General features: G+C 44.8%; 1 protein-coding gene across 3 annotated transcripts in view; it reads right to left on the bottom strand.

Moving 5' to 3' along the window:
* The window catches only part of COPA (COPI coat complex subunit alpha), a 65010-nt gene extending 41703 nt beyond the window's left edge, over nt 1–23307 (bottom strand). For all 3 annotated transcript variants that reach the window (XR_004280042.1, XM_032317853.1, XM_032317854.1), the window contains exons 1-10: nt 23181–23307; nt 19968–20081; nt 19515–19588; nt 14797–14877; nt 10531–10607; nt 9482–9591; nt 4312–4421; nt 2859–2958; nt 1931–2066; nt 1341–1423 (exon numbers count right to left, since the gene is read on the bottom strand). Coding sequence is in view for 2 of the 3 variants with exons in the window: in XM_032317853.1 (XP_032173744.1) it covers nt 1341–1423; nt 1931–2066; nt 2859–2958; nt 4312–4421; nt 9482–9591; nt 10531–10607; nt 14797–14877; nt 19515–19588; nt 19968–20081; nt 23181–23220 (925 nt within the window). In the remaining variant the exon portion in view is untranslated. The remainder of the gene's footprint in view (nt 1–1340; nt 1424–1930; nt 2067–2858; nt 2959–4311; nt 4422–9481; nt 9592–10530; nt 10608–14796; nt 14878–19514; nt 19589–19967; nt 20082–23180) is intronic.
* Between the last annotated feature and the right edge of the window lie 50 nt (nt 23308–23357).

The following is a 23357-nucleotide window of genomic DNA, read 5'->3' as shown; positions in this document are numbered from 1 at the left end:
TGAGGATTACCTTGTAATACATAAAGATACCAAATCACTCCGATGTTCCCCTGAAACTAACAGGACATAGTATGTCCACTACGCTGAACCCCCAGCACTTAACACCCTGCACTGTAACTGTCTAAGTCCACAGCTCCCGACACCACCAGCTCCCTGAAGAGAGAAATTACAATCATTTCAATCCTTCCCCTGTCCCTAGCACACAGCAAGAACGTAAGAGGTTTTGCTGAACAGGGACGCTAATTCAAAAAGCCTTTTCAGTTGTTTTAAAAAATCTTTTGCTTTTTTTCCCTACTAGCATCAAGCATCTCTCAGAGAAACCTCTGACCTTTGTCCTCCTGGTCAGCTCTCCACACATAAACCAGATCATTCACTTCCCTAACGAGCACCTTCCAATGGCTCTCCGCCCATCCAGAGTAAAATCTGGACTCTGGGGCACCTGGGTGGCTCCGTCGTTAAGCGTCTGCCTTCAGCACAACTGATTTCAGAGTCCTGGGATCGAGCCCCATACTGGGCTCCCTGCTCAGTGGGAAGTCTGCTTCTCCCTCTCCTACTCCCCCTGCTTGTGTTTCCTCTCTTGCTGCCTCTCTGTCAAATACATAAATAAAAATCTTAAAAAAAAAAAAAAAAAAATCGGGACTCTAACCCTGGCCTGCAAGGCAGAGCACAGCCGGACCTGCTCTTCCCTCCCACGACTCAGCCCCTCCTCGCTGTGCCCTCCCTGACCTCTGATGCCACTCACAGGTGCCCCGCAGCCCTCCCAGCACCATCAGGGCGTGTGTCACTCTCACTGTCCTCCACACCCAACAGGAAGCAGCAGTGCCCACGCGTCCCCCCCCACGCCCCTGCCTTTTGCTTTTCTTCAAAGCATCTTCCACGTGCTGTTTTATATACTTGTTTTACCGCCCCTCCGCTCCTCACTACAAGTAAGAGTTCCCCAGGGTCAGGGACACTGCACTCGCAGCAGCACCCAGACGACTGCCTGGCGCGCAGCACACCATCTGCTACGCGGATGACAGAAACTCAGACTCTCAGCCTCTCAGCAACTCAGCTCCTCTGACTGGCAACCCTGAGTGTCCGCCATTAGCTTCCTAACTGATCAAAGGGAAGGGGCTTTCTTGTCAAATGGATCTGGGTGGAGAACCAACCCCAAACAAACAGTTCTCCAGGAAGGTAAGGGGGAGCAAAGGCGAGAAGCTTCAACTGCACAGCTCTGAGAACCCGAGCTCTCCCCACCACCCTGCCTCGCGTCAACCGGCGAGAAAGCTGAGAGAGGTTCACTCTCATGTCTTAACGATGTGCAACTTAAACAAGAGAAAAAGAGAAGAAATGGCCCTTACCTGCCGCAAAGAGGTTCAGATTGGGGTGGGCAGCTAGGACCCAGAAACGATCATGGTCCCTACGGAAGGTCTGAACCCCAGTCCTAGGAAAGCAAAGGATACACAAAGGAAAATATTAATTTCCGAGTAATCTTCAGCTTATCACATACAAGAGCATTGAGCACCGAGTGTAAGCCAGCACACGGATTAAAGATTAAATCAGGGACAGCAAGTTGCATATACTAAGTAAGGGGAGTCTTGATAAATTCTACCAAAAGAAAGAGGAAACCTCACTGACCCTAATATTTTGGTATTTCAACTTCCCCTTATTCATCATGATTACCTTCAATTCCACATTTCTTTCTCTAACTACTGAGGAACATGCTTAAATTTGGAGGAGAAAAAGAATGCATGTGGAAGTTGCATTTGACAGGAGATCTGTAAATGCGGGCTGATCTCTAGGCCCCTTGAAAACATCGGGTCAGACTTGTCCATGTGCTGAAGATGGGAGAGATGCACAGAGGCAGTCCGATCTGCCTTTTAGGAGAAAGAATGACAGGCAGGAGGGGCTTTCCCCTGGCTTGGGTCACACGTCATCACATCCCCCATACCGCTTGGACATATCCCAGACTCGGATGCTCTTGTCCTCCGAATTGCTGAGGATCAGCTCTTGGCGAGGATGGAAGACGGCACAAGACACGTTGTTGTAATGACCACGGCAGGTGTCAACCTCCCACGCCTTTGACTCTGAAGGACCAGAGAGAATTAGATCATCGCAACTCTCTGCAAGTTCAGGACTTAGAATTATGGCATCTCTGACCAAATGCTAGGAGCAACTCCAAAATGCTACACAAGTAACTTCTCTCTGACAGGGCAATTTTTCCATTTAAGCCTCTGAATCTCAGTATGTTTCTTCTTCCAATCAGACCCAACCACCAATGACAGCACCTCTTCTCTTCTCCGTCATTATCTTCTTACCCTGTTTTATCACTAGCTCTCATGGTAGAATAAATGCAGGCTCCATAGCTTTTAGTCACCACTGTATCTCCAGAGCCTCGAACAATGATTAGCACAAAGCAGGTACTCAATAAATATTTTTTGAATGTTTATTCTTAACTATGTTCAGAATCCTCAAAATCATGGGGCACCTAGGTGGCTCAGTTGTTAAGCATCTGCCTTCGGCTCAGGTCATGATCCCAGGATCCTGTGATCGAGTCCCACATTGGGCTCTCTGCTCAATGGGGAGCCTGCTTCTCCCTCTCCCACTCGCCCCGCTTGTGTTCCCTCTCTCGCTGTGTCTATCTCTGTCAAATAAATAAATAGAATCTTAAAAAAAAAAAAAAAAAAAAGGAATCCTCAAAATTAGGATACCTCAAGACAGGAAAAAAAAAGAATGGGCCAATTTCTATGCTCCTAGGGTTAGCGTTAAGAACCCAAGGTAGGAAAATGGGTCACTAAGTCCAGAAGACTTGGCTCCTTCACCTTGTTGTCCAGCAGCCAGCTCTTCAGACCCAGTGACACTGTCCCTGGTCGACTCACCGTTCATGCGCCAGATCTTCACTTGTCGGTCGTCTGCCCCAGAGACAATAAGGGGCATGGTGGGGTGGAAGGCAGCCCAGTTTACGCCACGATCATGACCCTGTGGAAAAAAAGAAGTGGTTCTTCTATGGCAGCTTTGTAACCATCACTGAAAGCAAACTAAAGCGCCACCAGGTGGTTATCAAAAACGTCTCTGATTTTTACTCTTCCAGAGAAGAGTCAAGGGATTATGGTAGTCTAACGTGAGAGTTAGTACCAACCCACCCAAAATTATACCCAAGTTCTCATGGCAATTCCCAAATCTTTCTACCCCCAAAGTCAGCATCACTTGCATTTGGGATACATTGCCTTGTTCTGTTACCTATTTATATGTTATTTCCCCAGCTAATTATTAGCCTCACAAGAATAAAAACCAATTTTATAACTGGAATAAATGTGGTCAGAAAACTCTCGGGTGAGTCCCAATACTCTTAGGAAACCCACGAGGCCAAAACTATTTTTGTAATAATGTTAAGCCATTATTTGCCTTTTTCACCTTCACTCTCTCCTGAGGATGTTTTCCAGAGGCTACGTGACATGACGTCATTGCTTTGATGGCTAACGGAATGTGTGCTTATGTACTTTATGTTTTAAAAAGTTCTTACTTTTAATTACAGATATGGTAAAAACTGAAAGATATAAACCACATTAACATGAACTCTTTGGGGTCTTCAGTAAGTCTCAAGGGTATACAGAGATTCTCAGACCACAAAGCTTGAGAACCGCTCATTTTCAGACATCTTGTACTTAGTTGTACTCAGTATTGCAACAGGACAACAGATAAGGTAGTCTCCAATTAGCAGTGTTTTAGAGAGACTTCATGCTGTGGCGTAAATCCCCTGGGTTTTAGAATCTGATCCAAGTTCAAATCCTAGTTCTTCCATTTACTAGACACATGTGAATTTTGGTATACTGCCCAATTTCTCTAAGTCTCAATTTTTTTCATCTGTAAAATGGAAGTTACCGCTATCTGCCTTGGAGGATAGCTGTGAGGATTAAATTAGATATTTTTAAAAACCTAGTTTCTTTCTCTAATGCTCTTCTGTTTCCTCACCACGCACACAACTTACTCACCCAGGGCTGGTCCTTAATAACTCTGATCACATCAGAACCCCCACCCCACTCCCTACTCTCACAAGAGGCATGCGAACGGACTCTGCTCGGAGATGTGACAGAGCCGACACCAGCTCTCTCCCTCCCTCCCCGCTGGGCTTAGGAGGTGACGTGACTCTCCCTCAGATGCCACAGAGGCTTCGCCTCTCCCGGCTTCCAGACTTTCTGTCTCCAGAGCCTCCACACAATGCCCAGCACTTCACAGGCGCCGCACAGATCTCTGCCCCAGGAGGGAACGAGCGAGCAGCATCCTGTCCCTGCTCCCCCGACGAGAGCCCCGACGAGCCTCGAAGATCAGTACCTCCAGCACGTGTTTGACCACCGCGTCGGTCGTTCCGAACAGATCGACCCCGGTTATTCCTCGCACGTCGGACTCCACTGCACCAGGGGACAAGTTTTTTTTCCTTAGACCTTTGAAGGGAGGAGGAGTGGGATGGAAGACACAAAATCCTGTTACCAAAGAGAGCCCAGTAACAGTGGCACGGGAAGGTGCAGGGAGAGACTAACGTTAGCGACAAAGAAAGGAAAAAGAAATCGGGAGAGACTGAAGTTGGTCAAGAGCTCCTATCTACCTCTCTAAAAACGCTCACGATGCTGACGTACTGCGATGAGCCTCTCTTTCCCTCCCTGAACGCTTCACAGCCCTGCTACTGGGATCTCCTCCCCGAGGACGAGGACAGCAATCCAGACTCCTGACCCGGCACGCTTCGCCCCAAGAGCTGTCTCCCTGAGATCATTCCCAGTCTTGTTCTTGAACTGTGGCCTGAAGCGGTAAACCTCCCATTTCCACTTTCAACTTTATGGCAACTATAGTAACTTTTCTTCCATCATCCCAAAAACCCTGGAAGAAAAGCCATTTGGGGAAGCCACAGCTCCGTGCTTCTCAAGTGGGAAGCTGCTCGGCCACTCCACGGGACAGCTCCAGAGCGCTAAGGAAACGAGGCCTATTGAACACCGACCAGCTGTTTGGTGGCAGAGAGGAAACACGTACAACTCTGCGGAAAGTGTACTCTTCTATGTGACTCTTGCGCAGGGACAAAAATCATTTCAACTGTCATGTCCTTATGCACAACAGAACTTCATAATGTACTTGCAACAAAAAGACGGCTGGACCAATGTAATTTCTTTCCTTTAGATCACGACTAATAAAATCTAGTTAGGCCCAAAATAAATTTTATAAATAAATAAATGAATAAATAAAAACTGTCAGTCCTTTTAAGCTCTTACTTTAAAAGGCTGGTTACAGATCTGAATGTGTACTTTGCCAACAAATCTTCTGGAGGCTAGTTTCGCTGGGAGGAAAGTCCCATAATTTGAAAACAACAGAAAAAGGACACCAGGGTAAGAACAGTCTTATTCACACAGGACCCAAACTCAGGGCTCAACTACACCTATCTTTAAAGACTATCTGTGGTACACAACGAAAGCTACGCTTGTTAGCATACTTTACAACTACTTTACATTTAAAAAGCACTTTGTGATTTTTCAAAGCACTCAATTTTACATTTTACACTTGATTACAGATGTTCTATAATTTGATCCGATAACAACCTTAGAGACAGGCAACCAGGTATAATTATACTTTAATAAGAAAACAGAACTGGGACTAAAATTCTATCTTTTGAAGTATTTGTGGGGAAAAGCGGAAATTCAAACTACTGGCACTTGTAAAATAAAAAAACAAGTATCCACAATTGGGGGGAAAATAAAATCTATCACTGAAAATAAAACTTAAGTCACCTTAAGTCTAAAAGTTGGCCTCCGTAGGAAAATATAAAATTTAACTTTAACGATCACATTTATCTTTGTTTTAAAATTACAGTATTAATGTAAGCTCTTCTCTTCCAGTGGCATGTAGACGTCAGCACAGGGAAACAGTGCTAAGAGGGCCCAATGGCATCAATCATGTCGTCCCCTGTCCAAGACGAGCACTTAGTCAACAGTCAGAGAAATAAAACGGATGCTGTAACAAAAATGCACTCTCCAAACCTCCGTTTAAGTACATCATCAAAGGGATGTCTCTTCTCACTTACTTCACTTGTCTCTTTAATGGGATCTGTCAACTTCTTCTAATGGGTCTGGTGTATGAAAGAGAGTCAAAGGAAGACACAGAGACAGCTGTGAGGAACTTCACCTCCAATAAACTTCAACAAACACATTAAAAGGAAAAGCCGTATGACAGAACTCAAGCCTCTGCTGCACTTGCTGTCATGATTCAGGAAAGGGGGCAGAGCAAAACCACATAGATGAATAGTGACAGGCAGTGAAAAAGATACTTAGAGAAGAAATATTTGAGCATTTGAAAAGCCACTCACTACGACTGAACGACAGATGGAAAATTTCTACAGCAGCTACTCAAATCCAGAGGGAAGGGAGTTCACTCTCAGACTGGACCAGGCTGACGCACGCTTCCCAATGGGGGCCAGGGGAAGTAGTAGAAAGAGAAGAATAAGGACAGGAATTGGCAGCAAATTAATACTTTTTTAGTTGTCATTTCAAAGATAAAGCCTGAATTACATGGGCTTGACATGCAAAGGTGTAAGCACATTAAGATAATTGAACTGTCAGTTTACTTGGAAGATCAAGCTAAAAAAACAACCTATCTTCTATATCTAGATTGTAAATATATTCTCTTTTAAACATACTTTGCCAGGCTAACAGAAAAGATTCGGGTTAAGTAAGCCCCAAGGGGCTCAATTCTCACAGCACAGATACCCAGACAGGTTTTTCTTTAAAGATCTCTGTTTTCTTACTGTATATTAAGCTCAGGTAGACATTCCAAACAATTAGGGTTTTCCGCAGTCCTTTAAATGTGAGGGTATTCATTCTCTAACTAAGAATGCACTTTTCCTCTCCCAGAGTTACTACCTCTGGTCCCTAAAAGACCTGAAAGCTAATTCCTCTTCCTGTGTTCAGACTTATTCGAACCCAGGCAAAAATAACTTGGCTAAAAAGAGTGTGCTGATCTCCAGAAAAGGAAAGAATAAATGTAAAAGTCAAACTCAAAGCCCCTTTAGGTTAAAGACCAAAGCAACTCCTTTCACTCTCGTTAAGGGGTTACTGGAAGTCCAGAGAGTTTTAAGTAGAGAAAAACACTTAGAAACGGGAAAGAGAGCATTCACATTAGTAAAGCAAGTCAGCACAAGGTCCTCAGTATCACATATGCTGAACAAGGCCAGCAATCGCAGCTGTTAGACGGTGACCCATGCCCTGCACACATTCAAGAGCAAGTAGAAACCCCAAGCAGGGTCAAACTCTCTCTCAGTTTTAATTCTGACGTAAAAATGACCTTCAACCTACAAACGTGAAGAAAAGGATTCCTTGCTTTGGGCATTTCAGGTTATCAGTGAGACTCCATCACCCAAACTGGCCCAATCACCATACCAGGCCACCGGCACCTGCTGTGCCAGCGTGGGGGCGCGGCCAGCACTCGCAGAGTGGGGTGGAGAGGCCCCTCTCCGAAGTCCTAAGGGCCAAAGCATCCCTTAAGCACGTAACAAATTAACTTCTTTATGATCTACAACGGCATTAGCTGTAGACCATTCTCGTGAGAAGTGAGAAAACAGTCACTCCAAGGATCAGAGTGGCACTCGGTCCTGTCACACAGCTCTGGCTGGGAGACGCTCTTCTCAGTACGGGAGGCTCCCCAGCAGAAACCAGGTGAGCCGGCTGCAAGCCCCGAGGCTCCTGCACCCAGAGACAGAGAGGGCGCTTTGAATGTGTGCACAGTGAAAACCACGGAAAGCCACAGCTGGGTTACTGAGAGAGTCAGTAAGGAGCCCCCGGCACGAGCGGTGAGGAGAGAGCACAGGCTTCATGCTGCCTGTGCTAACCCCTCTCGGCAAGGCTGGTCACATCTGGGTGTACTTTAAAAGGCCTCATCAGTCTGACGAAAAACTGCAATGGCAAAAGCCCCAGTGGAGAAGAGTGCAACTTGCCCATCTCCCATACACTCTTGCTGATGCCACTGCCCTCTAATCCTGACCCTCTGAGAAGTGCAGACGGTTCTAGAAATTCTAAGACGAGAGTCATCACAATGGTTTGCCATGACACAGGACTCAGACGGCCATTCCCAAGTTCAAGATAATACGTAACGTACACTGAGTTTCTGTCAAAAACTCTTCTCATGGCTGGGAAGGGGAGGGGGCTAGAGGGATGGGTAGGAGGGTCTGTGTCACCTAAATTAGTTTCCAGCTCTTCAGATCTCTGCCACACCAAAATATGTACACATGAGAAAGTTGAAAAGTTAAAAAAAAAAAAGACCCAAAGGTTCTGCTCTGCCTCTGCCCTCATCCTCCCCGAGCTGTTTCCATGCTGCACGGACCTTACCCCGCTGCTCCGGCAGCATTCCGAGTGCTGCTCCCAGAAATCCAGCTCTCTGACTTGCTGTTCCTAAGTGGCTCGTACAATGGGCAAGCACTGCGGTGCTCCAGCCCGCCATGTCACCAGCAAGCTGAGAAAAGCTATGACCTGGGCCACACAATTCAGACGGGTGACACGTTTGCCACAAGAAAGAACCAGGCCAAGGACCCCTGAGTCCTCCCTTTCATAGAAGGAAACAAGTGTTTTGCACTCTAGCCACTGACTTCCACAGAACCCCAATCTCTAGGAATTCTGAAGAGCAACAAGTAGAGAGACAATTCAGCAGGTGAGCACAGACTTTACTGGGCAGGGAACCACAGCAGCCGGTGTTCCTTTTCCACGGTCCAGCCATCCATGAAGCACTTCCAGCCAGCAGCCTGCTGGCCGACCGGCCTGCCCGCCTCACAGGGGCCGTCCTTCCCGCACGTTTATGCGCTCGGCTTAGCAACTTCTCACGTCTCCCCTACACAGCGCCAAACAGTAAATCCTTACGCCCAAATCAAGATAAACTGTGAAAGGAGGGATTATCCCAACTCTCCAAAATCTATAATTCTATTTTCATTTCTGGTCACTTTAACTTCTAGAAGTCTGCCCACTGAGAGGTTTCCTGGACATAAAAATCCCACCCTCCCCTGGGCTCCCTACATTAGAAGAAATGGAGGGATTTTTCTATTTCTAAGTGAGGCCACAAGATTCCAGAATCTTGCTTCCCTGCGTTAATCTATCCCCAAAATTCATTTTGGTGGAAGATGGTATCTCTTGTTTTATTTCACTGGAAGGCATGACTCTCCGACATTCCCAGGTACACAGATTCTCTATATTACACTATACAGCAGCATCTAGATTTTAACTACAAACTCTTCCACCTACCAAGTAAAACTCCCTTCAGGTTAAATATACTTTCCAGAGTAGCCACTTTCCTCAACAATCCGCTAACGCGAAGAACCATCAAAAGCAGACTTCATACCCTCATAAGCAGAGACGCTATTACATGAGAACAGAATATTCTAACTTCTCCTGTTCTAGGCCAACTACCCTCACTATTTTAAAAGCAATTGCAGTTTTGCGCCAGACATGATGAGGCTGTCCCCTGAACTTGGGCAGCTCACCAGAAATATCCCAAACACGCACAGTCTGGTCCAGGCTGGCTGACACAACCAGGTCTTCTGAGGGGTGAAACTGAGCACACATTACATAATGGTTGTGTCCTGTTAACACACTGCAAGAAGAAAAAAGAAAGACAACACCAAATTAGAGGCAGGACTCAACAGACTCCTACACACTAAATACCACTCTCCACACTAACAGATAACCGTCCCAAGTATTCTTTTTGGAGGCAAAGGCAAGTCACCCTAACAATTTTGAACTAGTAACAGTAAGCAAGGTCAGCTCTCTTAACAATAGTCCCCTTCTTTCCTCTGATGCTTCAGCATTTAAGTGTTACTAATTGCAGGAGACGTACACTGCACTGCTCTCCTCTCCTATTAAACATGTTCATATATCGGGGCGCCTGGAGAGCTCAGTCGTTAAGCATCTGCCTTCGGCTCAGGTCATAATCCCAGCGCCCTGGGATCAGGCCCCACATCAGGGGCCCTGCTTGGCGGGAGGCCTGCTTTCCTTCTCCTAGTCCCCCTGCTTGTGTTCCCTCTTAAACTGTCTCTCTCTCTGTCAAATAAATTAAATCTTTAAAAAAAAAAAAAAAAAAAGTTCATATGTCAAAATAAATGGAGTCATAGTAATTTATACTGGAAACTACCAGTTTGATTTTGGTGGGATAATCACTCTTAAATAGCATCATTTTCAATGGTCCTTACAGCTTCACGGAAAGCTCAAGACCTGAACACAAAGCAGGATGATGGTCTAGACCTTAACTCAGGTTTCATGGGAACAGAACTGAAAACTAGCTGAAAATTCTGTTCTAAAAGTCTAGTGATGCCCTCCCTTCCCTGGCAAGAAGTGATTAGAAAATCCAGACTGTTACATTACTAACAAGACTGCCTCTATACTTATCATCTGTAAAAGCATCTTACAAATAAATGAGTAATTAGTCAGTGGGCAGGGCCCACCAGGGAAGGGAAAGGATTGCTGTGAAGGGAAGCTCATTATGCAAACACGAGGCAGAACGAAGCCTCTCTCTCGGCTGTATCTCCTGCTTTACCAGACACAGGTTCTAGACTGCCAGTTCCACACTCGGATGGTCTGGTCATCTGAGGCGCTCAGAATCCAGGGATATTCCTGAAAAACAATCCAGACAAGGGTTTCAACACTAAACAAATGTGTTTTTTTCGGGCTCTGTAGCCATCCCTCTCTTTGGAGGAAACCCCCCATTGCCAGGCATCTCAGCTGTACTAGCAAAGGGACCACAGCTTCTTTCTCCTCCCCACCATTCTACCAGCTTTTCCCACAGCGGCACTTTCCCCTGGAGATTTCAGAATGAAGCCAGACAAAGGCATAAAGGATTATGAGAGGCGAAGAATATGTATCGTTCTTACTTTTACGTATCTGTGTGTGCTTACATGTATTTCTACTTATACACAGTTAGTCCTGTCAATTAAGATCCTATAAAAGGATCTTCTCTCTTTCACGCTAGGATTAGAACACTGTTTCATAGTCTGACTCCTGTCACACCATCCAGTCTCAAAAAATTCCCATCTCAGGAACCAAAGCACAAAATAACATGGAAAAACAACTGAGTTCTCTTAGAGTCTGTAAGTTTATTGAGAAAAGAAGGTATTTCTTATTCACAGTAGTAATGTTCAGTGCTTAGCACAGAACTGAGAAAGTACAAGGCACACATCTACTTATCCAGCCAAAAAAATAAAAGAAACCTTTTCTGAACTTTCCAACTGGATGGCAACTTGTTCTGGACAGATCTTCAGCACGTCCCTTACCCCAAGGACAAAACAATCTGCTTCACAGATCATTTCATCGAGTGGTTATCATTCTCAAATGTCTTCCTTTTAATTGATCACATATATTTCTATTAATTACCTGACATCACTGAAACCCAGATTTTTCCATCCATAAAATGGGGTTATTATTGACATTTCTGAGTTGAATGAGTCTTTGAAGGGGACCATTCTGTGCATGGAAGGATGTCTAGCAGCGTACCTGGATTCCGTACACCAGATATGGGCAGCCTTTGTGCCCTAAGCCATGACAACAAAAATGTGTCCAGACACTACCATGTCCTCTAGAGGGCAAAATCCCCCATGGTGGAGAACCATGGAAGAGGTACCTAAAACAATTCAGGCCACTCAGTCAGTGTTCCATTTACATTGGCCACCTCCTCCTCTAATCATTCTAGACTTAAAATAAAAGCAAATGCCACAGGGTCTTAACACTGCACATGATTTCCTCAAAGTACCAGTAGTGCTGGAGGTAAAAATTTGGGATGAAAGGACTCAGAGAATGGCCTTAATAAAATGTATTTCCTTCATTTTGTTCTGTGCGTTGAGAACAGAAAGAAACATAAAGCACTCTTGGCTTCATTTCTCATAAAGTGAAGCAGGTCCTCCAGGACTAAGTGTCAGCAGGACGGCCTCAGCACCAGCCACGAGCTCACAGCAAGGCCTGCGCCGTCTGAGAATTTTCTTTTTCCTCACGGTAAGTGCACTCTTTGATCGCCATCCTCTATTTCACCTAGCCTCCCCTCTGGTAACCATCATCTTGTTCTCTATAGTTAGGAATCTGTTTCTTGATCTGTCTTTGTTTCTCCTTCACTCATTTGTTCTATTTCTTAAATTCCACATGAAGGAGATCATTTACTATTTGTCTTTCTTACTTATTCTGCTTCGTATTATATTCTAACTCCATCCGTGTCCCTGTAAACGTCAAGACTTTATTCCTGTTTGACACTGAACATTCCACACCCCTCTTTATCCACTCATCTACCAACGGACACGTAAGATGCTTCCACAGCTTGGCTACTGTAATTCATGTGGCAATAAACATGGGGTACGTGCATCCATCTGAATTAGTGTTTCTGTATTTGGGGGGTAAACACCCAGTAGAGTGACTACTGGATCATAGGGTAGCTGTAGTTTTATTTTTCTTTTTTTTGCGGAATCTCCATCATATTATTTTTCCAGAGCGACTGCACCAGTTTGCATTCCCATCAACAGTGCATTAGAGTTCCGCTTTCTCCATCCTCACCAACACTTGTGGTTCCTTGTGTCGTTGATTTTGGCCATTCTGGTAGGTGGAAGGTGATAGCTCACTGCCGCTCGGCTTTGTATCTCCTTGATGCTGAGTGACGCTGAGCATCTTATCAGGTGTCTGCTGGCCATCTGTGTATCTTTGGAAAAATGTCTGCTCACGTCTTCTGCCCATTTTTTAATTGGATTATCTGGTTTTGGATGTTAAGTTTGTTGTTGCTCTTGTTTTTAAAGTAGGCTCCACCACCAGCATGGAGTCCAACACTGGGCCTGAACTCACACCCTTAAGATCAAGACCTGAGCTGAGATCAAGCGTCAGATGCTCAACTGACTGAGCCACCAGGGACTCCTGGGTATTAAGTTTTTTAAGTTCTTTATATATTTTGGATACTAAACCTTTATCGGATGTCATTTACCAATATCTTCTCCCATTCCACAGGTTGCCTTTTAGTTTTGATTACTGCTCCCTTCACTATACAAAAGCCTTTCATTTTGATGTAATCCCAAGTTTATTTTTGCTTTTATTTCCCTTGCCTCAGACCTTATCTTAAAAAATGTTGCTACGGCTCAGGGTGCCAAGTCTCTGCCTTCAGCTCAGGTCATGGTTTCAGGGTCCTGGGATCAAGGCTCTGCTCTGCAGGGAGCCTGCTTTCCCCTCTCTCTCTGCCTGCCTCTCTGCCTACTTGTGATCTTTCTGTGTCAAATACATGAGTAAAATCTTTTTTTAAAAAAAAGTTGCTAGGGCCAATGTCAAAGAAATTACAGCCTGTGCTCTCTTCAAGCACTTTTTTTTTTTTTTTTTAAAGTAAGCTCCATGCCCAGCATGAGATCAAGACCTAAGCTCAGATCAAGATTCAGCTGTTTAACCCACTGAGCCATGCCAACACTCCTCTGGGACTTTTATGGTTTCAGGTCTCATATTTAGGTCTTTAATCCATTTTGAGTTTATTTTTGTGTATGGTGAAAAAAATAGTCTAGTTTTTCCAACACCATTTCTTGAAGAATCTGTCCCATTGTATATTCATTCCTCATTTGTCCAAGATTAATTGACCATATAATTTAGGGTTTACTTCTGAGCTCTCTATTCTGTTCCAAAGATCTGTGTGTCTCTTTTTATGCCAGAACCAGACTGTTTTAATTACCATTGCTCTGTAATATAACTTAAAGTCTGAAATTGTGATACCTCCAGTTTTTTTCAAGACTGCTTTGGCTAATCGTTTCTCAGCCTTTTGGCTAAGATCAAGTGAAGGCTGCTTTGGCTATGCAGGGGTCTTCTGTGGTTCCATACAAATCTGAGGATTGTTTGTTCTACTTTTATGAAAAATGGTGTTGGTATTTTGACAGGAATTTCATTAAATCTGTAGATTGCTTTGGTGAATACAGACATTTTAACAGTATTTGTTCTTCCAAACTATGAGCATAGAATATCTTTCCATTTCTTTGTTCATCTCCAATTTCTTCCATCAGTGTTTTATAGTTTTCAGACTACAGGTCTTCAACCTTTTTGGTTAATCATTCTCACATGTTTTTGTTACAATTTTTGCAATCGTTCTAAATTTTTTAAATTTTACAAAAAGAAATAAACTATACTTAACCAAGAAGCTCTTGCTTATTTCTTTATATTCTAACTGAATTCAAGAGACTTAATCAAGAAGCAATAGAAATTAAATCTAATAGCATAGAATTATAGAAAGATCCAGACAGGTTGAGACTGGATAAGAGGCTGAGTCTCTAATCTACATTTAACTCCGTCTTCTAGGATACCTGACAGATCAAAGGGTAGAAAGCCTAGTTAAAGGAACAGCCTCTACTGCACCTTAAAATCCTAGGATTGAAACGTTTGATTGTTCATGCTTCAAACTGATTAGCTCATCAAAACGGCATCTAACCTCGATCTCCCTCCAGACACACCTACTTAAAAACACCCCACATGGAATTAGTGAGCAAACTTTTGTTCGCTAGCTCAGCAAACCTGAAATCAAATCTCTGCTTTTCCCAAGAGAATCAATGCCTTCCTTATAGAGCCCACTGAATCCAATTCAATTCAATTCAATTCAATTCAATATAACCCTAAGTGTTTCCTTTCCCAGAAGGAAACAAAAGATCAACAACAAAGCAGAAAGGTCAACACCACACAGATTCCAGAAGAGCCACTCCAAGAACTCCAATAATTCTGGTATCAAAGCATGGGTTCTTGAGATGCAAGTAGAAGATTCCACAGAGAAAGCGAAGAATGCTCTGCAACTAGAGGTACCATGGCTACTTACGTGATGGAAAAATGTGGTGCGAATATAGTCCAAATGCCCAAGCAATGTGAAGAGACAGCGCCGAAGCTTGTAATTCCACACCTGTAAGGAGAAACGCAACTAAGCAATAGGACACAAGGGTCCTGAGCCTCAAAGAGCTTCAGGTTTCTCAACAAGTACATTTGGTTTATATTTTGGCATTTCTAAATAAGTAGGAACCCTGATAGAAGTCTTGTTTAAGACTTGTTTAAGGCTGGGGCACCTGGCTGGCTCAGTGGGTTAAGTCTCTGCCCTCACCTCAGGTCATGATCCCAGGGTCCTGGGATCGAGCCCTGCATCGGGCTCTCTGCTCAGCAGGGAGTCTGCTTCCCTTCCTCCCTCTCTGACTGCCTCTCTGCCTACTTGTGATCTCTGTGTGTCAAATAAATAAATAAAATCTTAAAAAAAAAAAAAGACCTGTTTAAGGTTGGAGGCAAAGAGATCAAAGATGAAAACATACGTCTGCTAAATATATGGAGAGGGGAAAAAAAGGCAAGGCTAGGGACAATTATGGATAGGTTTTTCCTTTCTTTGGGGAGAAACCATCCCTATTTAATAACATGAGACAAGGGGCACCTGGGTGGCTCAGTGGGTTAAGCCTCTGCCTTCGGCTCAGGTCATGATCTCAGGGTCCTGGGATTGAGCCCCACATCGGGCTCTCTGCTCGGTAGGGAGCCTGCTTCCTCCTCTTTCTCTGCCTGCCTCTCTGCCTGCTTGTGATCTCTCTCTGTCAAATAAATAAATTAAAAAAACAAAACAAAAACAAAAACATGAGACAAGAGGTCTGCACAGGCTTAACTCTTCTTTCCACTTCATAATTGCGTTCTTAGCTTGAACACTGACCCCCTAGTGTGTTACCTACTACCTTAAATCAGGATAAAAAAGCGGGACAGATACTGTGACTCAAAAGGAAACAATAAGGGGCACCTGGGTGACTCAGTGGGTTAAAGCCTCTGCCTTCAGCTCAGGTCATGATCTCAGAGTCCTGGGATCAAGCCCCGCATCGGGCTCTCTGCTCGGCGGGAAGTCTGCTTCCCCCTCTCTCTCTGCCTGTCTCTCTGCCTGCTTGTGATCTCTCTCTCTGTCAAATAAACAAATAAAATCTTGAAAAAAAAAAAAAAAGGAAACAATAATATAACATACGGTATCATCTTAGACTGCTAACTTGGTGGCAAAGGATGCCCATACATTCACAGCCTTTACTGGGCAAACAGACTTTAATTCATTGCTATGGAAAATACTACATTGCCCAGTTGGGATGGACTAAGCAGACAAACATCACATTCAGATATAAAGTTGAGCTAACTACTAAAGTACCACGTATCAATGAATGTAACTAAGGAAGACACTAAACCAGGACCAGAAATGTAAGCACATACTCCCATCCAGAAAACCTCCCAAAAAAGTACAAAATTATGAGGTCAGTGGCTTCTTAAAAGCATTTTAACATTTAAAAAAATTCTTTTTAAGATTTTTATTTATTCATTTGACAGAGAGAGAATGAGATCACAAGCAGGCAGAGGGAGGGGGAAGCAGGCTCCCTGCTGAACAGAGAGCCCAATGCAGGGCTTGATCCCAGGACCCCAGAATCACAACCTGAGCCGAAGGCAGAGGCTTTAACCCACTGAACCACCCAGGCACCCCAATATTTAAAAAAATTTTTTACAATCTACCCCAAGCCAACTACTTACCATTCCTTTTTTACTTAAAAAAATTTTGATTTTCATTTGTGAATTACAAAAGGTAGTACCATTTCCCATAACAAATTCAAACAAACTGAAAGTATGATCGTCCAAACAAGAAGGCAAGCTCTCTGAAGGCGGGGTCCTTGTCCACCATGCTCAACACTATCCCCCAGCACCTAACACAGCGGCCACCACTTCGGAGGAGCTTAACAGGTATGTGTAGAAATGAGAAAAGGTGAACAAAACGAAACATCAAAGTAAAACGTGAACGTATCCCAATACTTTCACTGTCACCTGCTCAATTATCTATAAATAAAATACAGGTACACAATGAAGTTTGAGTGTCACACAAAAATTAGGTCATAAATGCTATTCTTTAACTTTTTCCTCCTTACAGAGTTCAGTGTTTTAAACGACATTTCCAGCTTCAAACTATCTTGACTCCCTTACAGTCCTCTATTGAACTCCAGAACTGTGTATCCTTAAAGATCTACAGGGTTTTTAGACTTTGGCCATCTGTGCCTTCCTGTGGTAACACTGCACACCCCGCCAGCTAGCTAATTCCTTTATTTAAAGGCTTTACTGGAATATAATTCAAATCCCCCAAAATTTACACCCTAAAAAACATAGAATTTAATGTTTTCAGTACATTCAAAGCTGTGCAACCATCACCACCACCAATTTTAGAACACTGCCCCCCAAAATTATACTCAATCGCTGTGACTCTCCATTTCCTTCCAACCCCTCTAACCTCAGACAACCATCTACTGTTTGTCTTTACTGATTTGCCTATCTGGACATTTCATATAAATGGAAAATAAACCTTTTTAAAAAATAATGATGTGGGGAAAAAATCCTTTTTCTTACAGGTCACCCAGTCTTTCCTTTCTTAAACAGATTATAAGGAATCCAAGTTAACCATTCTTGATAGTCAATGGCCATCAATATAAATAACAAATACTTTACTAAAAATATTAAAAGAAAGTGATATCCCGAGGAGCTTCTGAGATCTATCAAGTGGTTTGAGCTTCTCCGTACCAGCAAATAGTGTGAAATCTAAAAACAGAAAGAACTGTCCTTCCTATAATTCTAAGGCCTCTTTTATCTGTGGGTAGTCAGCATGTGTCACGCCTGTCACCTAAGTTATGCTGTGTAATCTAGAACATAATTTTCTGAGCTAGCTTCTGAAAAAATTATCTTTTTTATGAAGTAAATTTCACTGGTTTGATTTGATACACATGTTTAATGCAAACTTGTGGAAGTAAAAGAAATTTTTGATTTTGTTTTTTTTTTTACAGGTTCAAAGACTCTGCCTCTAGATTTGCCTTTATCAGTCAAGCTTCTTCAAAGAGTTGCCTATATTCTGCTTCCTCACTTTCTCTTAAGGTGCTAGCATCACTAACATCTCCCTCTTCAAGCAATCCAAAGGTTACTTGGTCCTTGTTTATCCCGACCACTTTTCTCCTTTAAATTCTTCTCTCCTCCCTTGGCATCGAATAAGCTTCCGCTTCTTCCCCGTGGTCCACCTCCAAGCTCTCAAATCATTCTTTCCTACATGAACTCTACTTCCTCTAGCTCTTCAATGACAGCTTCTCATTCAGCATAATCCCAGACACCTTTGGTGGTAGACACCTTCTACCACCTCTGCTCCGGCTCTCTCCTTCACGAGGCCAACGCCCAAATACGACTCCAGCGCAGACTCGTCTCCACAGACTGCCCCTTAGCTACCTCAGACTCATCAGCGTCAAGACGGTACTCATTACGCATCTGCCACGGACTGAATGTCCATGTCTGCCCCACAGTCACAGGCTGGAATCCTAATGCCCGATGTGAACGGATTAGGAGGCAGGGCCTTTGAGGAGGCTGGAGGCCTCCTCCACCGATCAGTGTCCCAATCAGACTCTGCAGAGATCCCTCACCGCTCCGCCACGTCAAGACACACAGCGGGAAGGCAGCCATCTGCAGCCAAGAAGAGGAACCTCACCAGAAGCTGACGGTGCTGGTCCCCTAATCTCGCACTTGTAGCCTCCGGAACTATGAGAAGTTTCCGTTGCTATAAGCCACGCAGGTTGTGGAGCAGCCCCCTCAATAGGCCAAGACACCATCCTCCGCCGGCACTCCAGGAAACTGAACCTACTCGTTTCTTCCTTTCCCTGTGAATGGTACACCGCTCCCCCAACGCAGTGACCTAGGCTAGAAGCCTGCAATAAACGCCATCTCGTTTGTTTCCCCTTACCATCCCTCCAGCAGACTCCCTGATGCCCTTCCTTAAGCTCTCAATTCCATCTCTGTCTCCACTGTGAAACACCACCACCTGAGGTCAGGCTCTGCCCATCTACCACTCGGGCTTATAGGACGGTCCCCTAACTGGCATCGCTGCATCCAGCTTGCCTGCTTCCTCCAAACCATCCTGTATACCACCATCCACGTATTCTTTAAAAAAAAAGAAAAAAAAAAAAAAAAGTGAATCTGATGTCACTTGTCTATTTAAACCCCCGTAATGGCTCCCAAAACTTCTGAGACACCCAAACTTCTGAATACTGCAAATAAGCACTCCATGATCTGGCCCCTCTCGTCTTCTGGCCCTTCTCACACCTTTTCTCCAGGGTTTATTCACACAAACTCATTACCTATCTCAGATGTATCCAGCTGTGTCATGCTTTTCTATCTTTGACCTGGACTGTCCTTCCCGATTTCACTTTGGTTACCTCTCCACTTTATCACTCAGCAAGCTGTACATGCTCTTATTTGGGGTGTATATGTATCTCCTCCATTAGAACATTTCTTATTTTATTAGAATATTTTTCCATTTCTTATTTATTTTTGAATTCCCCCCAAAATAAAACAGTGTCTGGTACAAGACAAGAGTTCGATGAATGTCTCCTGGATCACTGTCCCTGATAACATCAGAAGCCTGAGCTCTGTGTGAATGTGATGTCCTGTTTTGGGTCCCTTCCATAACTGCTCAAACCCAAATCCTATCCTTTACTCCCAATCATAACAGACCCTTTGTACCTTAATCTTATAGTCATCTCCTCCAGAAACAAACAATGGCTGCTGCTTGTGGAAGTCAATGCCTCGTACTGGACCTGAGGAAGAAAGCAGGCAATGTAGGTAAGAGAGAACTGTACTTCCTAATCAACAAGGTGATTCTTTATTATTATTATTATTTTATTATTATTTTTTTTTGACACACAGAGATCACAAGTACGCAGAGAGACAGGGGAAAGCAGGCTACCCACTGAGCAGAGGGCCGGATGCAGGGCTCGATCCCAGGACCCTGAGATCATCACCTGAGCCAAAGGCAGAGGCTTTAACCCACTGAGCCACCCAGGTGCCCCTCCAAGGTGATTCTTATTCAGAATGCAGTCCTTTCATATTCTCTAATCCTAAAGAAAGCTTAAACTACCCCAGAAGTCAATAAATACTAAGATCTCTTCAATTTCCTCCTAGAAACTGTTATCTTACCATCATGTTCATCAAACTTGTCGATAAGGGTACACATCCGATAGTCCCATAACTGGATGACTCCATTGTGTAAACTGGTCAGGATCCAAGGTCTTTTGGGGTGAAAACTGAGCCCTAGGATGAAAAAACAAACAAACGGGATGATCCAATTAGCTAAGCATAGGCCACAATAGCACCCCATCAATTCGGATAGGAAAAACAAAGAGCTAAGCTGATGCTAAGCTCATACACTCACTCACTGAATGCCAGACATGAATTTTATGCTGTTCGGTGCTGGATTTTGTTACATTCCTTTAAATATTGCTAGATTTTGTTTTAGGATGTTGTGAGGTTACTTGTTTGGAAGTCTGCTTTTAGCTTTGTTAGCGTGAGCACACAACAGCCGTTAGTCTCGATCTAATTTGGCACCACGGTGAAGGCGATGCCGCCTGAGGCCCCCAGGTGATGCCCCACAGCATTAGGCCTTCCATTCTGACAAGCAGGAACACAAAACTACTCCCAGCTCTGAGTGAGTGCAGGGATTAGTCTGCCTTCTTTTTAGATGCTCTTTCCCAGGCTCTGGGTCATTTTCTCACAGGCTAATGTAGATGAGGACTCAGACAAAGGGCGGACAGCATCCCCAGCAGGACTCCAGTGTTCCCTTTGTAGCTCCCTCTTTGGTATTTTGTCCAGCAAATCCTAGCTGTCTTCAGTGAACCACAGGGCTCTTTCCCCTTCCCTCTACCACAGCCTGGAAAGGCTCCAGGTGCTGAGCTCAACCAGCCACAGGACTCTCAAGAATCACTCTCCTGCACTGCCTGTCACACACACTGTGTTCAGTTGTACAGCTGCTGAAATTATCTGGAAGGTCTTTTTTCACTCTACGATGACTGGAAATGGAAGCCCACAGAAGTAACGACTGCTAACTGTCTGGAGTGTATCCTTTCAGACCATATCATTTTATGAAAAGGAAATAAGTTACACAAATTTTTTTTTCTCTATTAGTTATATACCATGGATCTCATTAAGTGTATATATATATATGAACTCATTCTTTTTAACAACAGCAAAATACAAATGTACCACATTTTTAAATTATTCTAGTGATAAGCACTAAAGATTTTCCCCCTAACTTTCATCTACCAGAAGCGGAGCTTAAAGAAAATATTTCTAAACATCATCTAGTCTATTTGCATTATTGCCATTTTAGGCTAAAGACCTGGAAGAGGATTGCTCAGGAATACGGTATGTGCGTTTAACATTTTCACAGATACTATCTGACTGCAGAAAGACTAGGCGCATATAGTCTGATCAAGTTTCTGAAGACACCAATTTTGCACACATTGCCCAACATGAATGTTACTGGTTATTTGTTGTTTTGTTTGTTTTACTAAACTAAAGTTTTAAAAAAGGTATTTAACTTTTTAAAAAGAATTTTTAAAAAATTTGTCAAAGAGGGAGAGAGCGCGTGCGCACGCACACGGGGAGGGAGAAGCAGGCTCCCCGCGGAAGGAGCAGGATGTAGGACTCCATCCCAGGACCCTGGGATCCTGACTCAAGCAAAAGTCAGAGCTTAACCAACTGAGCCACCTTTTCTTTTCTTTTTTTTTTTAAATATTTCTTTCATTATTAGTGAGTAGGATAATATTTTCATTTATTTACTGAACACTTCCATTTCTTCTAAGTTGTCTATTTTCCCACTAATTTTTTTTTGTTTCTGGGACACCTGGGTGGCTCAGTCCGTTAAATGGCTGCCTTTGGCTCGGGTCATGATCCCAGGGTCCCGTGATGGAGTCCCACATCGGGCTCCTTGCTCTGTGGGGAGCCTGCTTCTCTCTGCCTCCTCTGCCTGCCACTCTGCCTGCTTGTGTGCTCTCTCTCTCTCTCTCCCTTTCTCTGACAAATAAATAGAAAATAAAAACTTAAAAAAATTATTTATTTCCTTTGTGGCATGTAGTAATTCCCACTGACAGACAGTAGCTCTCGTATAGTCAAATACCTCTTCCCCCCATTTTCCTTCCCCACTGCCCAGTGAGAAATCAGAAGGGAAGGTTCAAGCATCACGCAGACCGTTTCGGCCGTCCACAAATTCCGCCACGACTCCCACAAGACTCCGACACTGCTGGGAATCTACTCCCACATGAACGATGGCCTCCGGTTTTCGAGCCACTGAGTCTATCCCAGGCACTGTAACAAGCAATCTCACACATTATCTCACTCCAGTTCTAAGGAGAACGTTAATCATGTGCATTTTAGGGGCGAGAAAGCAGAGCTTTAGAAACCTCAAGTAAGTCGCCCAAGATCACACAGCTTGTTAGGGGCTGTTTCAGGATTCCAAAGCAAAGCCCCTGGGACTCCAAATACCAAGTTCCCAAACCCCTCGTTCTAATGCACCTTACTAGATATCCAAGACATAAGCAGACGTCTGAATTTTTACATGCATAAATATAAATCGTTCCCACCCTCAAGAGGCCTCACTTCTCTGCCCTTCCCATTCTAACGTTCTAAGAGACACCGCTGCTATCTCAGCCCTTGCCCTCCACCTCCACCCACTGATCCTCAGGCTTCGGAGTTCCCGTATTTAGGAAATTAAGAATGAGGACGCCCCGTTAAAGATGAACTTCAGGTAAAAAGCGAACACTCCCGGAAAATCATTTCGCTGTTTCTCTGAACTCCAAATTTAACCAGGCGTGCAGTATTTCCTCCGGCAACCTGAGCAAGTTCGGACCTCGCCGGGGTGACGGGCCTCCGTGTCCCGCCTGCAGGTAGGACAAAGCGCCCAGTGGAGGCCCTGGACGTCGGTAAGGTGCAGCCCGCGCCTCGGTGAGAGGCAGCCAGCTCTCGTTTCCGAAAATGCCAGACTTAGATGCGAATGGCCCAGGGCGAGACCCGATCCCCAAGGCCACTCCCTACAACACGGTTATCAAAACGCCAACAGGTCGCAGGACCCTGGGACGGGGCAAAGCCGGGGGCAGTGGCTCCCGGAGAAGAGGGAACGGAAGGCACCGGGAGCAGCCCTCCGGGGCCTCCTGCCGCGCGGGCGCCGCCACAGGTGCACCGCGTCCCGAGGGCGCTCCGGAGACACAGGGCCACGGAAGGGCCGCCAGGCCGACGCGCCCTCCTCCCCTCGGCCTCCGGGCTCGCTCGGTGGGCCTCGCTCGGCCTCTGTCGCCCCCGCGCAGCGTCGCGCCGACACCCAGCCCCCGAGCCCCCATCCCCGGTTTTCTCCACTACCTTTGACCCGCGCGCTCTTGGTCTCGAATTTGGTTAGCATCCTTCAGGCCTCCGGCTCCGAGGTGCCGACCCAAGCCCCGCCACTCCCTGCCGCCCTTCGGCTCCCTCCACGTCAGCGCCGCGGCGCGGCACCTCCCGGAAGCTCCCCACGAACTTCCGGTCCCAGGAGCCCCGCCC

Source organism: Mustela erminea, chromosome 17 (assembly GCF_009829155.1).
Source record: "Mustela erminea isolate mMusErm1 chromosome 17, mMusErm1.Pri, whole genome shotgun sequence".
Lineage (NCBI taxonomy): Eukaryota > Metazoa > Chordata > Mammalia > Carnivora > Mustelidae > Mustela > Mustela erminea.
Note: the sequence above shows the minus strand (reverse complement) of the source record. Positions and strands in the feature narration are given on the sequence as shown.